Genomic DNA, 17,872 nt, shown 5'->3' on the forward strand with positions numbered 1-17,872 from the left:
CCCACACACCTGTAACAGTAATCTGTGTTTTTCTTTAGGCTTACCAGTATCTGGAAGAGATGCGGAAAAGAATTCCATGCACAAACCTGACTTACTATGTCAATCAGCAGACCATCGAGGCAGTTCACAGAGGAGTAGGCATTCCCATAAACCAAAGCCTGTTTCCAGAGCAAAGTCACCACAGCAGCATGGAGACCAAGGAAGTGGAAGAAGAGGTGGCTGAGGAAGTGGAGGATCCCTGATAATTTGTACTTACCAAAGACTTTAACACTTTATTCTGTCCTCATTAGGGGTCACACCAGTCAACCCACTGCTGCAGACAGACTTTTTGGTTATTACCAAGAAATTTATTTTTTTCTGCTTGACTGTACAAGCAACATTACTGAAATTATGTATCATTTCAAACACTACATACAAAGAGCTGGGTATATAGACCCTGTTCTTAATCTAGTTTTAGTATTTTAATAAACCTGAAGGGAAAAAAGAGAGAGAGATGTGTATTGTAACTTCAGTCTTGTTCAAGTCCAGAAAAGAGTGGAGGTAAGAATTCCTGAGCTGACAATTTTCAAGTACAGCTTTGGTCTGCTGAGGTGCTAACATATTTATCTTTCATTAGAAGGCAGAATCTCTGGCCTGCTTGGCTAGGAGCTTGGTCAAACGTCAAACTACTCCCATACTGCAGAAGAGAGGGAGACTTCCCCTCCCCAAAGCTTTATTAAAAATATAGGGCCATGCAGATTAGACCTTTTGAGATCAAAATCTGAGCCTTAGTTACACTTTAATACCACCTTCTTTCTGTACTAATATTACAGCAAAAGGATTCTTACTTTGTAACTCCAGTACAGCTCGAACTCAAACTTTTAACATTTGGCACATTTTTTCAAACTTCACTGCAGCTTTTCCACGCTTATATCTCAGCTGCTGCAGTGTCATTGCTGACACCACACTACCCTGTGCTTCAAACAGCAGACCTCTAACTATTCCACCAAATGCTGCCAGAAGACATGGGAGTTTGTTTTTTTTTTTTATAGGTATGTCACAGCCCTGGGAGGTAAGTGGCTGTTTCCAGCCCTGTTTTTCTGACAAGAAGTCAGCTATGAGCTCTTCCCTGTATTTTTAGCAGAGGACTCAAACTTGCCAAGGTTATAAATAGCTGGGGGTGGGGGCTGGGGGAGGTGTGGAGAGGATGGCAGTGCTAGCCTACCTTCCTGCATCTGTACACTCCGTACCGGATAGCAGTAGCTCACTAAGTTGGCCTCCACTACAAAGTCCAGATGTCAAGTCAGGTTCGCTGGCGTACAGCTCTGCACCCTTCCCCCTTCTTCCTCTTCTCCAGCCAGGTGACTGTTGAAGAGGCCCCAGCAGTGCCTACATACATCCAGCTGGCAAGAGTATGAGGTAAAGTCATTTCTGTTACCCTTCAGCTAGGAAGGGACAGTTTTGTTGAGTTTCTTTTTCAGGTTCTCCATTAGGAGCAAGTTCTGCAAGGCCAGCCTCCTGCAGTCCCCATCTGGATCTTTTTCTACCACATCTGTAAAAGAAGAAGCCACTGTAAATCAGAAAATCGGTGTAAAAACAGACTTTTACCTAACATGTTTGTACTGTATCAGTTACCACCACAGAACAGCGCTAAATGAAACATCAGAAGAAATCCTCCATGCCAGAATTTATATTTGTGCCCTCGAGCTATTCTACAGCTGACCTGCTAGCATGAATGCAGTTTACAATTAGAAATCAACTTATTCAAACCCCTGATGTCTCCATGCTCCCGGTTCCTACAGCCTGAACAAATGCTCAGTGCTCCCTCCCGAAACCCATGGTCACAGCACGCTTGACTGGAGGAAAGAAAGAAGCAGGCCCTGAGCTTCCACACGTTTTCAGTTGTGCTTCTGATAAACGAGTCAGTCTCTTACACTTTCTGCAGCATGTAAGGGAGGGGATTAAGCTGCTTCAAGCAGCTGTTATTTCAGGGGCCCTTACTAGGCCTGCAAAGTAAAAACCAGGATGCACGCAGGATGTCTGAGCAGGGGGAGCCTGGAAGAGCTGAGAGCCTGTGTAAGGATATCCTGTACGCACAAGCAGCGCGCTCAGAGCCCAGCACTGTCAGCCCAAACACATGACTCATTCAGATTGAGTAGAGCTATTTATAAACTCAGGGAGAGCTTCATTATGGTGTTTCCAAACTCCCTCTACAGAAGCAAAAAGGGGAAGGCTACAAGACAGGTTACTACAAGCTTGTAAGCTAAGAGCCTGCTGTTGGCACTGCTTCTAACTGCATGAGTACAGACCTTGAATTGCTGCCACCGAAAGGGAGGCACTGGGCACTAGAATACATTCAGGTTCTTCCATAAGAGCAGCTTACCCATGACAGCACTTTCAAGGGGTGGGGAATTCCCTCAATTCCTCAGCAGCTGCCTTTGAAGGAACCGTTTCCTAGAAATGCTTAGGTGTTCCCCTCCTCCCCGCCCAGGAACAGTTAGGCTGCTCAGTTGTAGGTAGCTTCTCTCTACAGCTGAAATGTCCCAAAGCAGCCACTAACGGGACTACTGTGACAGCACCCGAAACTTCTTACACCATTCTGCGAACACTTTCTAAAGGGAAACAGTTCTAGTTCCAGCCCCAACTCTGTAGAGCAGGACCAGTTATTCCTGCTATGAACGACAGCCATCTGCACAGGCTGGGAGGTAATTACAAGCTGGAGCAGAGGTAGAGATTTCTGCCACATGCAGCAGGGAGAATATTCTCCAGTCCCAATTTGTGTTTTAGCCATAGGAGAAATGCACAAGCTCTAAGCTGAAACCCAAAGCTGTGACTTCTCCCAGCTGTTAGGCATAATAGTAGAAGGCTTGCATGCATGACAGCTTGTCATTTTTCCCTGCTATAACAGCAGACCTAACAGATGTTGCTTCTTCTTTCAAATCTTGTCTGGAACAGCAAGTCTGCTAGCCCAAAACCGTGACTCAGTCACAAAAGCAGGTCTCGACTGACCTCGGCTACTGGAGCAGCAAGAGCCCAGTACCTCCCTGTGATAGTGTTTTACCAACAATCTTACAACAAACAGCAAAGCCACAGCCCCAGAAGTTGTTTCAGGAAGCAGCTCTAGAAGGATACGTAGGTTTTAAAATACACTTTAATCGTATCTGACCAGATGCAGAGCCAAGTGCATTCTTTAACATTTCTGAGCTTCCCTTTCCCTGGTATGCACACACCTCTCAGCTTATTCATTCCCACCAGGATCCATCACACAATTTTCATGCAACAGCCCCACATTAAAAAACAGTTACACTTCCTACAGGCATAAGAGATGCTGCTAGCTCTGTCCTCCTTCTTCCAAAAGTAACCCATTAAAAGCAGGCTACACAGACCCTCGTTTAGAAGAGGTGGTCACAGCCTTCCTCAAAAGTCTTTACTTGCTAATAGCAGTGGTTAACAACAAAGACAAACAGATGCTTCAGAGCACACTGCATGTCATGGGAAAAGTAAAGCTTTTGGCCCCACAAGGCAGCTCTCTTCCTCTTAAAGGACACAGAGCTCCACAACGTGCAAGGATCAGAGGCCGCCTGTGTCAGTGTTGCTTCCTGCCTGCTCCCTGGGGGAAGCCAACTCACCAAGAGTGAGAATGGTGAAGGAAACCAACCCGGGGAGTCACATGAGGGCCACTCAGAATACAGTGGAGGCTTCAGAGGCACAAAGCACACAGCATTATTTCCTCTTGTACTTGCAGCACGCTGCCATACACAATCACAAGTATGTGCAGTCCCAGCTTAGCACAACCCAGCAAAACTGCAGCCTGCACACGGTGCATCTCACATCAATACAAACCGAGTCATTTGCTCTCTGTCATAGGCTGTTCAGCAGCAGTAGGATGTTAGGAGATGGTGCCATGCTCTTCTTCCTTTTGTTATTAGCACTAAGGAAACCCATCTTCTGTGCACACAGCTTAAAACAAGTCTTGTATGTTACTGCCAGTCAGTCACTGCCTGGATGCAACAGGCATGGTTTGGGCTAGTGTATAGTTAATTTTCTTTGAAGAGGCTCACACAATGCTCTGTATTTTTTTCTTATTTTAAATAAAAATAGTGGTGCTACACACTGATGGTTTAGTTGTTGCAGAACAGTGCTTACAAGAGCCACAGACTTTTCTGCTTTTTACGCTGCCCTGCCAGCAAGTAGGCTGGGGGCACAGCAGAAGCTGGGATTCTCTCCCCTGTCCCAGCTGGGAAGAGTGAGCGAGCGGTGGTGTGGTGCTGAGCTGCCTGCCAGGGCTAAGCCACAACAAACATGCAATATGACAGCGTGTTCTGCAGCTTCAGGAGCTGGGTGGTTGGAGGCTTAGAAAGGGAGCACATGGTGTATTTTGGGATATTTGCTTGGCAACCGTTTCAAACTTTGAGGACAGTCACACTTCGAAATGCCATAAGCATCTCTCAGCTTATACTTTAGATACCTCTGCAACGTGTCTACAGCACAGAGTGTGGTCTGCTATTTGTCCTAGACTTATGATCAAGCAATAAATCTGTTTATCATGCAAGCCTGAGGAGCACAGCACGAGGACATAATTGTTACAGTTACAATTTTAAAGAGATGTTGCATGCAAACTGCAGCACTAGCCAGAAAAACATTGGCTTACACCATGACATCCTACCTCCCAGCCAGGACTGAGTCTCCAAAAGCTCTTCTGTCATGTTGTTCAGAAGATGCTCCGCAGGGACACTGAGCAGCATAGAGGAGATACAGGATAAAAGACCCTGACGCACATACCTGTTGGAGAAAGACCAAACTAGTTAAAACCTTCAGCTTCTTGCTCTACCTTGATTTACTTATTATTCCTCACCTCCAGGGTTCTCCAGCTTCCACTATCTCTTATAACCATTGCTGTGTTCATACTGACTAGGAGTGCAACCATGCACCAGCTGGCACGGCACGCACATACAGAGCCCCTGCCGTGTCTCAGGGAGCCCAGCATAACTCAGGGACCTGCAATAGTGCGAGGTTAAAACAGCAGCTGGATGTTTACAGCATTTTAGCTACATCTTAATTTCTTTCCAAGTCACATGCAGGAATTGAATCTATTTTTTTCAGCTTCCTCAGTTGAAATAGCTGAAAACATCACAAGAATAGTTGAAGGAGAAAAATCTGTCGCGCTTTTTGGAGGTAATGACTGTATCTCAACACCAGAAGACATTAGCAAAGTTCCTATGTTGGTCTGACATTAAAGCAATATTTTCATTACATGCTCTTGCAATGCTCAGTCATAAGAACACCAGACCAGAGGTAAGCATAAATAAGAATAGATTAAATCATTGACATTCTCAGCCAGGTGGTGGTCATGGACAAGGAGAGGTTGTGGCTGGATGCTTACTCACAGGGGATCTTTGAGAACAAAAGCACACAACTACAACTCACGAGTCAGTGTGGAAACGCAGAGCCCAAACGAACTCCATCAGTGCCTTTCCCATTGCAGTAACTGCCTGTAAAACAGGATGATGACACAAACACTGAATACCTTCACATTCACACCACCCTCAAGATCTGGGCCTTGATGTATACTGCTGTGATCAAGGTTACAACCAGCTATTTTATAGATGAGGAAACTGAAGCAGTGAATAGTAAAGGTATGTCCAACTTCCCACAGAAGTTGGAAGAAAAACTATCAGAAGCAGCAGAAAAAGGTGCAGGGATGTCTGAATCCCATATCTCCTTTCAGCCCTTTTAGGGACTTTTCAGCACATGACTCAAATTTACTGCCAGTCTATGTGTAGCAGGCCCCAGGATGCACCCCCAAGTTCCCAGGCTAGATGTCAGTCCTGCTGCCTGAAAGCCCATTCAGCCTTTCTTACCATAGTGTTGACAGCCAGGTACAGCAGGACTGCTAATGTGTGGACCAGTCTTCCAAGGACAAAGTGATCTTCCCCCAGGAGATCAAAAGTTGATAAAGGCCTGCAAGCAGAAGATAAACGGTCCTGTGGCAGTGACAGGGCTGAATCTTTGGAATGGTCAAGGTGGCTGTGCAGAGCAAACTGTCTCATACAAGTCTGAATCCCTAAAAAAAGTTATGCAGTCATTCCCATTTCAACATGGGCTGCTTGATCCCACACCAGTAACATCCCCTACAGCAGAGATCACGAGCCCTACCAACAGGCTAGCTTTACGTGGAAGCAACTGCATGCAAAAGCTAGCACTGCTGCCATACGACAAACAAACCATTCAGACAGATATTACAAGAATCTGGACACTTATGGCATCAGTTACTGATTCTCCCTTAGGTAAACTTGAGAGTAAAATGTGTCCTATGCACTATAACACAGCCACAAGGATCAATCCATGTGACAAGACGAAAACTGAGGCAGGTAACTTCTATTAAAGACTACAGTCTGAGTGCTGTGGCTGTGTTTGAACTCCCCATGGTCAGCCAAAATGCTGTTTGGTACTGCCAAATTCACCCCCCTATGTACCAGCCGACAGGTTATGCTTAGTAGGATGTATTCACTTACTGCAGGGTCCTGTCCAAGAAAACTTCATAGGCTAAGTCCGAGAGCACAAAATCGTCCTCTCTGAGCTTGATCAATGAGCCAGGCATCAGCAGGGTGTCACAGGACTCCCACACAGGTTCTGGGCTTTACCCTGCTGCTCTCAGACAAGCAGAAAGGCTCACTCTTGCTGTTGCCAAACAACATCCCAACGTGTTCACTCACCTGTCAAAGTTCTGGAGCAATGGAAAAAAGAAGTGCCCAGCAACAGAATTGAATTCATTTGGGCCAGAAGCTACTTGCACTTGAGATGGGCCCTGTCCAAGAGAAAAATGTAGACACAAGATGTAATATCCAACTGTTGTACATTCATCCACTGCAACCAACACACTGTCAACTACTGCTTACCTGTACCCCTCTGACTGCTAGTTTCCACACCAGTCACCTCACTTCCCACTTAAGATCCTCTCACACATCTAAATATTTCAGTACAATGTATCTCAGTACTGCTGGGTTACATATTAAAACCAAGAACATTCAAGGTGTAGAGGAGTTTTGGAAAGCAACTCCTCTAGGACCTGTGAAACTGGCATCAGTTCATCTCCCTGAAAAGGAGAAGCCTGAGACAGTCCAGTCTGAAGGAGGATGGCGTGGAATCTGTGAGGTGCAGTTAAGAGCTCCCTGCAGTGGCCAGACAAGCTCAGAACAAGCACAGAACAGACACAGCCATCCCTCAGTGTGAGGGAAGGAGTTCAAGGTTTATTTCCTGCTGGGAAAGGACTATGGGATTTGGTACTTCCCATGCAAAAAAAAAAAAAAAAAAAAAAAGCCAGACTGAAGTGAAACTGATATTTTAAGTTACCCAGTCTTGCCTCTGGATTGAACCCAATTTCACAGGTATTTTGCTCTTTCCAGACAGAACTACAGCAAGTCATCCAGTCCATATGTTTGCTGAATTTGACACAAGTTTGTTTCTGCCCTGGTCTCACCTTAGCAAACCTCCTAGTCTTGCTTTTGATCCTCTCATCAACAATTCTTCTCCAGTCCTTAGAGCTGTCACTTGCAGGAAGGAGCTGGACACAAGGCTTCTCGACATGCTTGGTCTTCCCATGAACCTTGGGAGAGGACAGTTCCCGAGCTGCCAAAACCAATACCTAGAGGGAAAAAAAGGAATGTTCTGTTAAAAGGGAATAATCCCTGTACAAGGCAACAACAACAGCTAACCTGCACCCAAACCATCAGAACAGCAAGGCAGAAAGGCACAATGGTTCTAGAATTAAGAAAACAGGGTGAGTGCCTGAACCCCATCAACTGACTCCGAGGTATTTGGTCAACAGCTCAGTCACTGAACTCTGAAACAGAGCAGGGGCTCCTTTTTCAGACACAGTAAGTGACATGATGTGGAAGGAGCCACAAGCAGGTTGCTGTCTTTCAGAAAGTGAAGAGATCACAGACTGATGACACATTAGGAAACAGCAGCTGCCGTTAGGCAATAGACCATCACACACTGCATTGTGTGGGCGAGGACTGCTGTCTAATTGAGTGTAGCAGGGTTAAGAACAAGAGGGGAATGCCAGGCATAAATGCTAACATAACAGATTCCTACGCTTGAGCTTCCTCCTCACCTGTTCCTACAAGGCATACAGGTTAACACCTTTACATCTTAGGGACACTGCACTGGTGCAACAAAGCCACAATGAAAACAAGAAGCAAGGAGATGAACACTTACATCAAGAATATCCATGCGCTGACGCAGACTGTAGTTCAGGGAGTAGAACTGGGAGGTCAAGTACTGTGCTACCTGGACAGAAAAAATCAAGAAGCGGTGAACACAAACCCAGTAAACAGCCTTTCCCCTAATTCTGAAAATTCTAAATTCTCCATTTCAGACAAAGTTCTGCTCCCTGTTAGTTAACAACAAGCCTCCAAGACAAGGGAAGAGAAACACTGTATGAATGGGGGAAATTCAGACACGCTTCTAGATTCTCCCAAAGGAAGTAAACAACAAAAGGGATTTTGTGATCCTTCTCTCCCTCCTATGCAGAGGCATCCAAACGTTATGGCAGCTGATTACAAACAGCGGTCAAATCTTTTAGAGACTGTGTGCCTCAGCTTCATTCTATGTGAAGCAATCTCCCTTCAGCACAACAAGTCCTTATACCAGACAAGGCAATTTAGATATGATTTATCCATATACCAAATCTCTCCCAGTCTGCTATGGCTTTTGACTGAGTTTTTCTTTCCCGTTGTCTGCCATCCATTGCAGATTCTTCAGTATACAGCCCATCTCTGTGTAAGTGCTGTCAGACATCAGCCAGCTGTCCTACCACACTGATAGCTGCTTCTACAAAGATAAGAGACTTCACCTGCTTAAATTTTTCCCTGTGCCTCAACTGAAAAAGGGAAGAAGTAAGAGAGACTAACAGGTATTGGATCCACGGTTAGAACAGCTACTTGGGCCCTCTGACGGAGCTCTGCAAAGCCTTCAATGCAGGTCTTCTCCTCCAGATGCAGTAGTATTTTTGCCAACTCCACGCTAACCTGCTCAAAATAAGAAAAAAAAAAAAAAAAGGAACCAAGTCACTGCAGGTGTTTTCTTTCTCACAGGATTTACAGAGCAGAGTCCACTTTCCATTTCTAATACTTAAGTAAAGAAAATGAGGGAACAGAATACAGGCAACAACATCCTGCCCTTCGCATATGAGGGAGAGAAAAGGTATCAAGATAAATGCCATCAAGACAGATTTCTCAAAACATGTATCAACCCCTTAGGCTGATTTCTCTGTCCACATTCACATTTCACTTTGGCTTTTTGGACAAATGGTAAACATCATAAGACATGAAAACCTATCACTGAAATTTGTGGGTTAAAGGGCACTGTAGCACACGCAACGTCCACCCAGTCCCTTACCATACTACAGCCCTTCCCTCTCTCGGCTGGCCGAGGCACCTACCGCTGGCACTACAAATCCCATCTTCAGCTGTTTACTAACAGGTAGTGGTGAGCAATCAAACCAGTCCTAAGTTCCTCTCATAAAAGCTTTTTGTCTTGATCAGTACAATCCACCTACTCCCTCAGGAAGTACACTTCTACAAGCAAATAGGGAAGTCTGTTTGACTTTATCCCCCCTTTTGTTGGGAAATAACAATTCAATTTCAATTCAATATCAAAATTACATCCAAAATTAAAATCATTTTGTCTGTGGGATTCATGCCTCCCCTGTAAATTTTCTTTCTTAATTTTTTTCTGCTCAGCACAAGGCACGGAGCTTGCTCCGCTGCCTCGAGATACTGGTGAGCTCTACTTGCAAACTCACTTCATTTTCAGTGCTGGAGCTGCTAGATGCCACGCTGCTGTCAGAACACTTGCCTGCTTCTTTGCTCCTTTGTGCTCTCTAGCCTAGCAAACTGCTTGCAAAGTAACTATTTCCTTCTATTTCCCTTCCCAAGTTGAAAGCTCTAAGTTCAGGTACACACAGCTCTGCTGGCTGCTCTGTTGGCACATTTAGCCTCCTCACAAGGGCGAAAGGATAACCTTGTGTTGGAGCCCACCAGTAACTGTTAGCTCAGACTACTTCACCTCTCTTGTTGCTGCTGGATTCTTTCGAACCAAGCTCTCAAGAGCCTTGACTGTAGCTTCCCATTTGTCCACATCTTCAGATCCTGTCAGGACTGAAGGACAAAAGAAACAGAAATTATTAATAGAATTGTTCTGCTTGGGTGTATACCCCAACTTTCTTCTGACAGTATTCTGTCCTTTTATAGGAAAGTATCATTGACCCTGCACAGGAGCAGCATTAGGAACTACACAAATTACTCAGAAGTGATGGTTTAGCACTGGAGTCCAGATAACTGAAATACTACAAATTGAGAGTTTCAATTCATTAATTCTGACCTTCTTCAAATTAGCTCAGAACAAAGAAAAACCTAAAGAGACCACTCTCCCCAGAACAGTAAGAAGCAGATGAAAACTCAGCCCACGATCTCCTACCTTCAATACAGTCTCGAATATACACCGGAGCCTTAGTCTTTAGTTCTTTGTCCTCTGACATGTCATAAGGAGTAAGATCATCATCACTGTAAAAGAAATAAAGGCAGGAGTTAGCTTACGGGGTACAGCTGTTCTCCTTCCCTCAGCTATCCACACAAAAAAATGCAAAAGCATCAGTACAGGCAGTACTGTAACACCGCCACTCTTGCATAATCCAGCAGCACTGCTGAAGCTGAGGCTAGAAGAGTTCCTTAGGGAGTTCTATGAATTGCTCTGAATCCCAGCGAAAGAGCAGTCCTGTAACCAGCTCTGGAACTGGATCTCTTGGTCGAGCGCAGAAGTAATCAGGTGACCCAGAGGCAAGAAGCCAGTTTTTAAGATTTCTTTATGTATTGGTGAAGTGATAGGACAATACAAGCCCGCTAACTAAGTGGGTAGATACACTGATAATTCCAGAAAAAAAGTATATTAGGTCAGTCAAATGGAATAAATATCACAATTGTACACGACAACGGCTTTGCTCCAGTTATTGATTAACATACTTGCATGCAGTCATGCACAACATCCTACTCAGCTGAACCAGCTCTGCTCCCGCATTCTGGTCAGAAAGCACAAGATCACCGAGGTAAGCAGCAACCAATAGCTCCCTTCTCTCCAAGTCTTCCCTAAAGAACCAACCACTCCCTGTTCCATTTCCTATCAGCTTCTTGTCCCCATACCTGTCAAGCTCAGTATCCGACTCCTCATCTGACACCACGTGGGCTGCTGCTGTATGGGATTTTCCGTTACTTTCCGATGCTGATGGCAGTGCAGCATCTGCTTTCTCCTTTCTGCTGTGAGCAACAAGAAGCATTAAAACCAGCAAGATTAATAGTCCCTATTCATGAGCAAAAAACCACCCACACCACCAGCCCTTGCTGTCTCAGTAGAATGGCAGGTAATTACTTCTACTGCAGTCTCCCACTTAGCTCAGCCTTCATAAAGAACAAAGTCCCAGGAGGCAGAACCGTTCAGTTCTACTCAGGAGAACACAAGACCCCTGGGAACTGCAGCATGGTTTCACCATGTGTGGCTATCAAACAGGCAATTTTAATATATGCTACCATTTCAATTATGAATTTCAAATAATTATACTGCATTATAAGAATAAGGCGCATTCTAATCCTTTGTGAGGATACAAGGAATGACTGGACAGATGAGGACTCTTCAGTCCGGAAGAGACAAGTGAGGGAAGATAACCATAGACAAAGTCACGAGGAGCAGAAAAAAGGTAAAAATGGGACACCGCATCTTTTCCAGATGTAGACTCTGCAAATAATCAACATCGGGGCTGGGCTGGTGGGTGGGTAATATAACTTGCCAAGTTCCCCAGTATGTTTTTTGGTATTTGCTACTTAAAAGGCATGGAAATGAAGAGTAGCAATATCTTACCTGTCGTCTGGGACACTTGGGACACAGAACGACGGAGCCTGCACCAGAAGGGACTTCAGTTCTCTTGCTTCATCATCTTCTTCGTACTAGACATTCAGAAGAACCGTTACTTTAAGATTGCAAGCACGACCAGCATTCAACATCTGACCCTTCTGCAGTGTACAAATGAGGACTGAATCAGAACAGACAACACACACCAATCCTATTTGTTTCAATCACTGTCCAGCCAGCAGTAATGTAAGATGCTGCACGGTGATCTGTACCATATGTAATCTTTATCCCTACATTTAATGGTAGTACTTGGTCAGACCTTGTCTGAATGTCATTTACAATCTTTAAAACGTTTAATAACTGGCTACGCAACATGATGGATGATGCAGATTTTTAAAGAAAGGATGCAGCTTTTATCACATAATTCTTACAAACCCTACTACTAACAGCACAGCAAAAATCCCCATGTTTATCTTGAGAATCTCAACTCAGAGATGTTCCTACCATTGCAGGGACTGCATGCTCACCCCTGGTTTAGGTGTGAAGTTCCCTCTTAACTTCCATAGATCAGAACCTCATGCAGTGATAAATCTCTAGCACTCCATTATTAATTAACAGTTTGCCCTAAGCTTTGCCATCAGAATACACCCCTAAGGCCACTCTCACACATGCATTTGTTTTCTATGCAAGTGTTTTTTGTGAGCAGACACCCTGTTGCTGCCTCTCTTTATTTCCAGATAGTGTTAGAACTCACTGTAATGCCCCAGATCACCCGCTTTAAAGCTCGTATTTCCTCTATACCTTGCACACCAAAGAAAAATTTCATCATAGCCCTCACCTGAAACTTCAGGACAGGCCCATCGGTGTTTATTTTTGAACTAATGCTCTCTGCCACAATCATTCCCAGGCGCCGGATCTGTGGCAGGCTGCTATCCAAGTGACATTTCACACCCTCCATCATGCTTGTAAGAAGCTCTGAAAAAATAAATAGCACATGAAACAAAGTCAGAAAAAAAACACGCATCTTCATACCAGTTCCATAAGAGGGCAACATTAGCCACTCACCACCCAACAACGGGTAGAAAGCTAAAAAGGGCCTTTCCCTTCAGCACCAACAGAATAAAAACATGCTTTTTCACAGGATGGAAAGTCAACAAAATATTACAAGAATATTCTAAATTTGGAGTATTTACTTTTTCGAGGGCTGGAGCACCTCTCCTATGGGGCCAGGCTGAGAGCTGGGGCTGTTCAGCCTCTAGAAGAAAAGGCTGTGGGGTGACCTTACTGCAGCCTTTTAGTACTTAAAGGGGGCTTTATAAAAAAGAGAGTGTATTTTTGCTCAGTCAGATAATGACAGGACAAGGAGGAAAGGTTTTAAGCTAAAAGAGGGTAAGTTTAGATTAGAGGGTAAGAGGAAGATCTTCAGAGGGTGCTGAGGCACAGGCTGCCCAGAGCAGCTGCGGATGCCCCATCCCCAGAGGTGTTCAAGGCCAGGTTGGATGGGGTCCTGGGCACCCTGACTTAGTGGGAGGTGTCCCTGCCCACGGCAGGGGATGAAACTGGGTGGTCTTTCAGGTCCTTTCCAACCCAAGCCATTCTGTGACTCCACTCCGCTATGCACGACATAAATCCCGAGCAGACAGCCCCTGCCTGCAACTCCCCATCCCCACCCGCCCAGCCAGTGACCCCACCAAGGGCAGCAGAACAGAGGACAGAGCCTAACCAAACAGCTTTTTATTCTTGGTGCACTCCCCACCCCAACAAAATGGAAGTTCGGCCAATTTTGACAGCCGGTGCATCAAAACGAGATCTTTTCCTCCTCAACAGTCCATTTTTCTGTGAAGCACAACTATGCCCTGCTTCTCCTGCCACCTCACCTTGTCTGCAGCTCTCTATTTCAGAATCCTTCAGATGCGAGAGGCAGATGAGGATGGCCTTGCTAATATATTCCTGCTGCTCAGGTGGGGAGTGTTTCACAGCACTGCTACTGCTCCACGTCTCCAAGAGTTCTTGCAGCACCTGAATCAGAGGATAAACAACTTTGTTTGCCCAAATTGGCTTGAAACAGATCGTTTCCATACATAATTTCCTTTCTGAAGGAACACTCAAGCTTTCATACAGCACATGAAATTTATGATGGTCCTTTGGCCTTCACGCTTTCCCAGTGGTAATTACTCTCCCCGCCAATGGAGCTAACTTGGTATTTCAGGGCCCAAAATGACATTGTGCTTGGCCAACTAAGAAGTCCGTACCACCTCCCTTTAATACCTTGTTAAAATAATGTTTTTTGCTTAAAAGTTAGAAGTATGTTGGTTTCTCATAATAACATGTATTGTTTTGCATACCATTTATCAAAAACCAGTGCTATACTGTTTACATAATGCTTTTAGTCCAACCTTCAAAGTCTAAATAGCTGCCAGGACTCGCAGATTTTTGAACCTTTGATGGGGGGGGGGGGAAGGGGAATATATCAAAAAATCACTATTACAAATCTGTAGCAATTTCCAGAGATAACAACTTCCTAGAAGTTCCATTAAACTGCTGACTTGGAGAGGGAAAAGATCTGCATCCCTGCTGAAGCAAAGGTAGATAAAGCTTCCAAAGCATGAACCATTCTGCATGGACTGCTCTCAGCCAACTTCAGCGCTTTCTGCCGTTTGCCACGCAGCCAGGGGATGAAGGAGAAAGCTGAGAAGGACCGAGCATGTAGGACCCTCGCAGGAATCCAGGCATCATTAGTTTTGCTGCTGGGAAGGCAATTTGCCAATTAAATGTGAAAAACTAACATCAGAGTGCAGAGAGTCCTTGCCTAGTCTATCACAATTCATTTGTTCTGCACCAGTCGGTGCTGTAGGGCCTCCTTCACTCTCATGAACAGGAGCAGAAGAGACTTAGAGAAGCACCCTAATTCTCCACCACGCAGACACCCACTCACATCAGCATTTTTTCCAGCAGATACATCACCAGAAACGTGACTTAACCTTACTTTGATCAATAAGGCACGCCGAAGGCTGTCCAGGGACAGGTAGCCAAGGAGATTCTGTAGCACTGCAGTCTGTAAAGCAAGACCCACGGTTTTCATTAACTGGGAACAGAGCTGTCATCCAGCAATGCACAGCGTGTTGAACTTTTAAGTGTGAGGCACTGGTTGATAATATTCAGAGACTGAAGACTCCGCAAATTAAAAAAAAAAAAGAAGTGCATCACATGAAACTGCTGATGAAACATGGAAAACCAAGAGCGGAATCAGTATTTGTACCACCAAGAGCAGACAAACACAGCACAGAAACAGTCCAGAGAATAAGCCTCAAAGCCACCAGATCAGCACTCTGGGAAGGGCAGGCAGCTGTTCAATGCAGCCCTCACCGTGTAGCCGTACTGCAAGAGGAGGAACTTCTGCGTCACAACAAACTGAGCGTGCTTGTTTTTCACAACCAGGTTCCCCAGCAGCCTAGACAAGACATCTGCCCTGGCAAGACAAGTCAACAGCAAAACGTTAGGAAGCCCTGGAGTTACTGTCACGCTGTCTCCACTCCTATGGAATTCTGTCAGCAGCTTATTGCAAAGAAGTCAAAAGCTAGGAATCACTAAAACACCTTTAAACATTAAGAGCCAGTCTGTGATTTTTTTCACTCCATGTCATGGCCCAGACCTTTACAGAATAGCGCAGGTTCTACCCAAGGGGGAACAATCAGGCTGCTCCTTTATCCCCATACACACATGCCAGCATCTCTCAGAAACAGCCTCTGCAACTATTTGTGAGAAAGCTGCAGCCTGTGCTCAGGATCAGGAAAGAAAACAGAGTTCTTACCCTGGTGCTCTCTCAACAAAACCAAGGACCACGGCCTCCATGCAGCGGTCTGGCACACACTCAACCAGGCGCCAACAAATCCTTTGCCAGATGCAGTCCGACCTGGTGAGCTCCGCGAGGCGGGGCACCAAAACACTCAGAATTTCTTCTGAAGTAGAAGAGAGAAAAAGAGGTAAATACATGGACAGGACGGTTGGGCTAAGAGGTAAATGCATGGATTGGCGCGATGGAGCTCAGGGCCAGCCTGCTTAGTTAAGGATACTTACAGGTGGAGAAATACAGCAGATAATTCTGAATCTCTCCTGTGGTTAGAACTAACCTAAGGCCGAAGAAACTTGTAGGTATTCCTCATCAGAGTAAACAGACAGAAAATCTCTCCTTCCCCCAGGCCCTGTTAACTCCTACTGTGGCCTCAAAGTTGTGGCGGGCCCAAATGAAGGCTGGTCACGTAAGGGGAGTGTTACAGGCGGGGAGGGATTTTTGTTGGTATTCACAGCAGGCTCTCAGACCGCTGGATGAGAAGTGCCAGAAGGTCGTCCCATAATCATGGCCCAAACGGCACCACAAGAAGACCAGAAGCCTCAACAGTATTTTAGAGCCAAGCAGACTGCGCTCACGTGAGCTGATAAAAAAGCATCAGCATCTAGCAGATATGTAGCTGAACAACCTCAGGAAGCGGAGAGCAGCCTAGCTCCTAAAGCCCCAGGATCACCTCCACAGCCTCCTGCTCCCTCTGGTGATCACTGTCATAGTCACACCTCCTCACTAACCCAGCAAACCAGGCTTTCCCTCTCCCCCAGATGTTATCGTAACACACTCACTTTGTCTCCCACGAACGCAGACCTTCCCCAGAACATGAGAAAGAGAAGATATTGAGCAATCCGAGCCACCTGGGATAAAAGAGACACAAACACAACATCACCACCACCAGCAGCATCCAGAGCAGGCACACTTCTACAGGTGCTGAAGCCTGAAAGCATGGATTAATTCCCTTCTTGAGGCATGCTCTCTTCTCCCTCCACCACCTGCCTTCAAGAACAAAAAGTCCCCAGGATTATCTGTACACAGGCGGAGTGAGAAGCCTGAGGCAGTTCAGTCCCGCTTTAACACAACGGTGATAAAACCATGGGCTCATTCAGCACTGTTGGGCTGGCTACACGTGCAGGCTTACTTCCACACCGTTAATTGAGCTAAATTCTGGCAATGGATGAAGACATTTAACAGCTCACAGGACTGCCGCTATCATCAGGATTTTAAACAGCCTGAGCCATCTTTCTCACTCCTTGTACTTTATACTCTTATGTGTGAGGAACCTCAGCCTGGAAGGTGAGGGGGAGGCTCTGTACCACCCATTATCTGCATTTCAAACGCCAGGAAAGGGATCCATGCGTGAAACCCGCCCGTGGAAGCCCTGCCCCAGCCGCACCGCCCTCCCTCCGCCCCCACCTCTCAGGGCAGCGGCGACCTCGTGCAGCGCCTCGAGGATGGCTGCGGCCAGCAGCGGGAAGTAATTCTGCGGGAGGAAGACGGCGGGGGGGTGCCCGCCCTGCAGCGCGTTGCTGAGGCGCTCGGGCAGCGCCACGACGGCTCCCAGCAGGCCGGCCCCCAGCTCCGCCGAGCCCCGCTGCCGGCACAGCTCGCCCAGCACGGCCGGGAGCCGGCCCCGCACCAGGCGCTCCAGCTCCTCCAGCAGCGCCCGCAGCCCGGCGCCGGCCCTGGGGGGAGAAAGCGGGGACATTGGAAGGGGACAGCGCAACGCGAAGCGGGACGCAGCCCCCCCCCCCCCCCCCCAGGCGCACTGACCGCGGGGCCGCCCCCCGAGGCTCGCCGAGGGCCGCGAGCAGGGCGCTGAGCGCGAGGCCGGGCGGCGCCTCCTCGAAGCAGCTCCGCCAGGGCCCCGCCGGCTCCTCGGGCCCCGCGGCCGCGGAGGCCGCCAGGCGGCGCAGCAGGGCCCCGAGGCGCTCCCGCTCGCGCGGCCCCAGGGCGGCCTCGCCCCCCCCCGCCGCCGCCGCCAGCGCGTCCCGCAGCGCGCCCAGCGCCGCCGCCCCGGGCGCGGGCCCCGCCAGGGCCTCCCGCAGGGCGCTCTCCACAGCCGTCGCCATGGCGGCGCCCAGCGCCCCGCTTCCGGCCGCCGCTCGCGGGCAGCCAATGGCGGCGCCGCGCCGCGTGACGTCACAC

At 47.0% G+C, this 17,872-nt stretch overlaps 2 protein-coding genes across 3 annotated transcripts in view; one reads left to right on the forward strand and one right to left on the reverse strand.

Moving 5' to 3' along the window:
• The window catches only part of IFT140 (intraflagellar transport 140), a 73,092-nt gene extending 72,834 nt beyond the window's left edge, over positions 1–258 (forward strand). The window contains exon 31 of the mRNA XM_082772578.1: positions 39–258. Coding sequence (XP_082628704.1) covers positions 39–242 — 204 coding nt within the window. The 3' untranslated portion in view covers positions 243–258. The remainder of the gene's footprint in view (positions 1–38) is intronic.
• A 101-nt stretch (positions 259–359) lies between these two features.
• TELO2 (telomere maintenance 2) lies at positions 360–17,796 on the reverse strand (the record flags this gene model as incomplete). Of its 2 annotated transcripts, none has more annotated exons than XM_082772580.1 (20): positions 360–1,531; positions 4,646–4,761; positions 5,407–5,471; positions 5,841–5,940; positions 6,696–6,787; positions 7,460–7,624; positions 8,200–8,271; positions 8,895–9,011; positions 10,051–10,142; positions 10,462–10,547; positions 11,181–11,291; positions 11,893–11,978; positions 12,722–12,858; positions 13,761–13,902; positions 14,870–14,938; positions 15,250–15,352; positions 15,695–15,842; positions 16,516–16,584; positions 17,141–17,409; positions 17,498–17,796. In XM_082772580.1, the coding sequence occupies 20 exons, from the start codon at positions 17,794–17,796 to the stop codon at positions 1,425–1,427; spliced, it is 2,445 nt and encodes an 814-aa protein (XP_082628706.1). In that variant the 3' UTR covers positions 360–1,424. The 2 variants fall into 2 exon arrangements, with proteins under 2 accessions (XP_082628706.1, XP_082628705.1); XM_082772579.1 differs by having other exon boundaries at positions 361–1,531; positions 11,181–11,294.
• Between the last annotated feature and the right edge of the window lie 76 nt (positions 17,797–17,872).

Source organism: Aythya marila (assembly GCF_965140915.1).
Source record: "Aythya marila genome assembly, chromosome: 15".
Taxonomy (NCBI): domain Eukaryota; kingdom Metazoa; phylum Chordata; class Aves; order Anseriformes; family Anatidae; genus Aythya; species Aythya marila.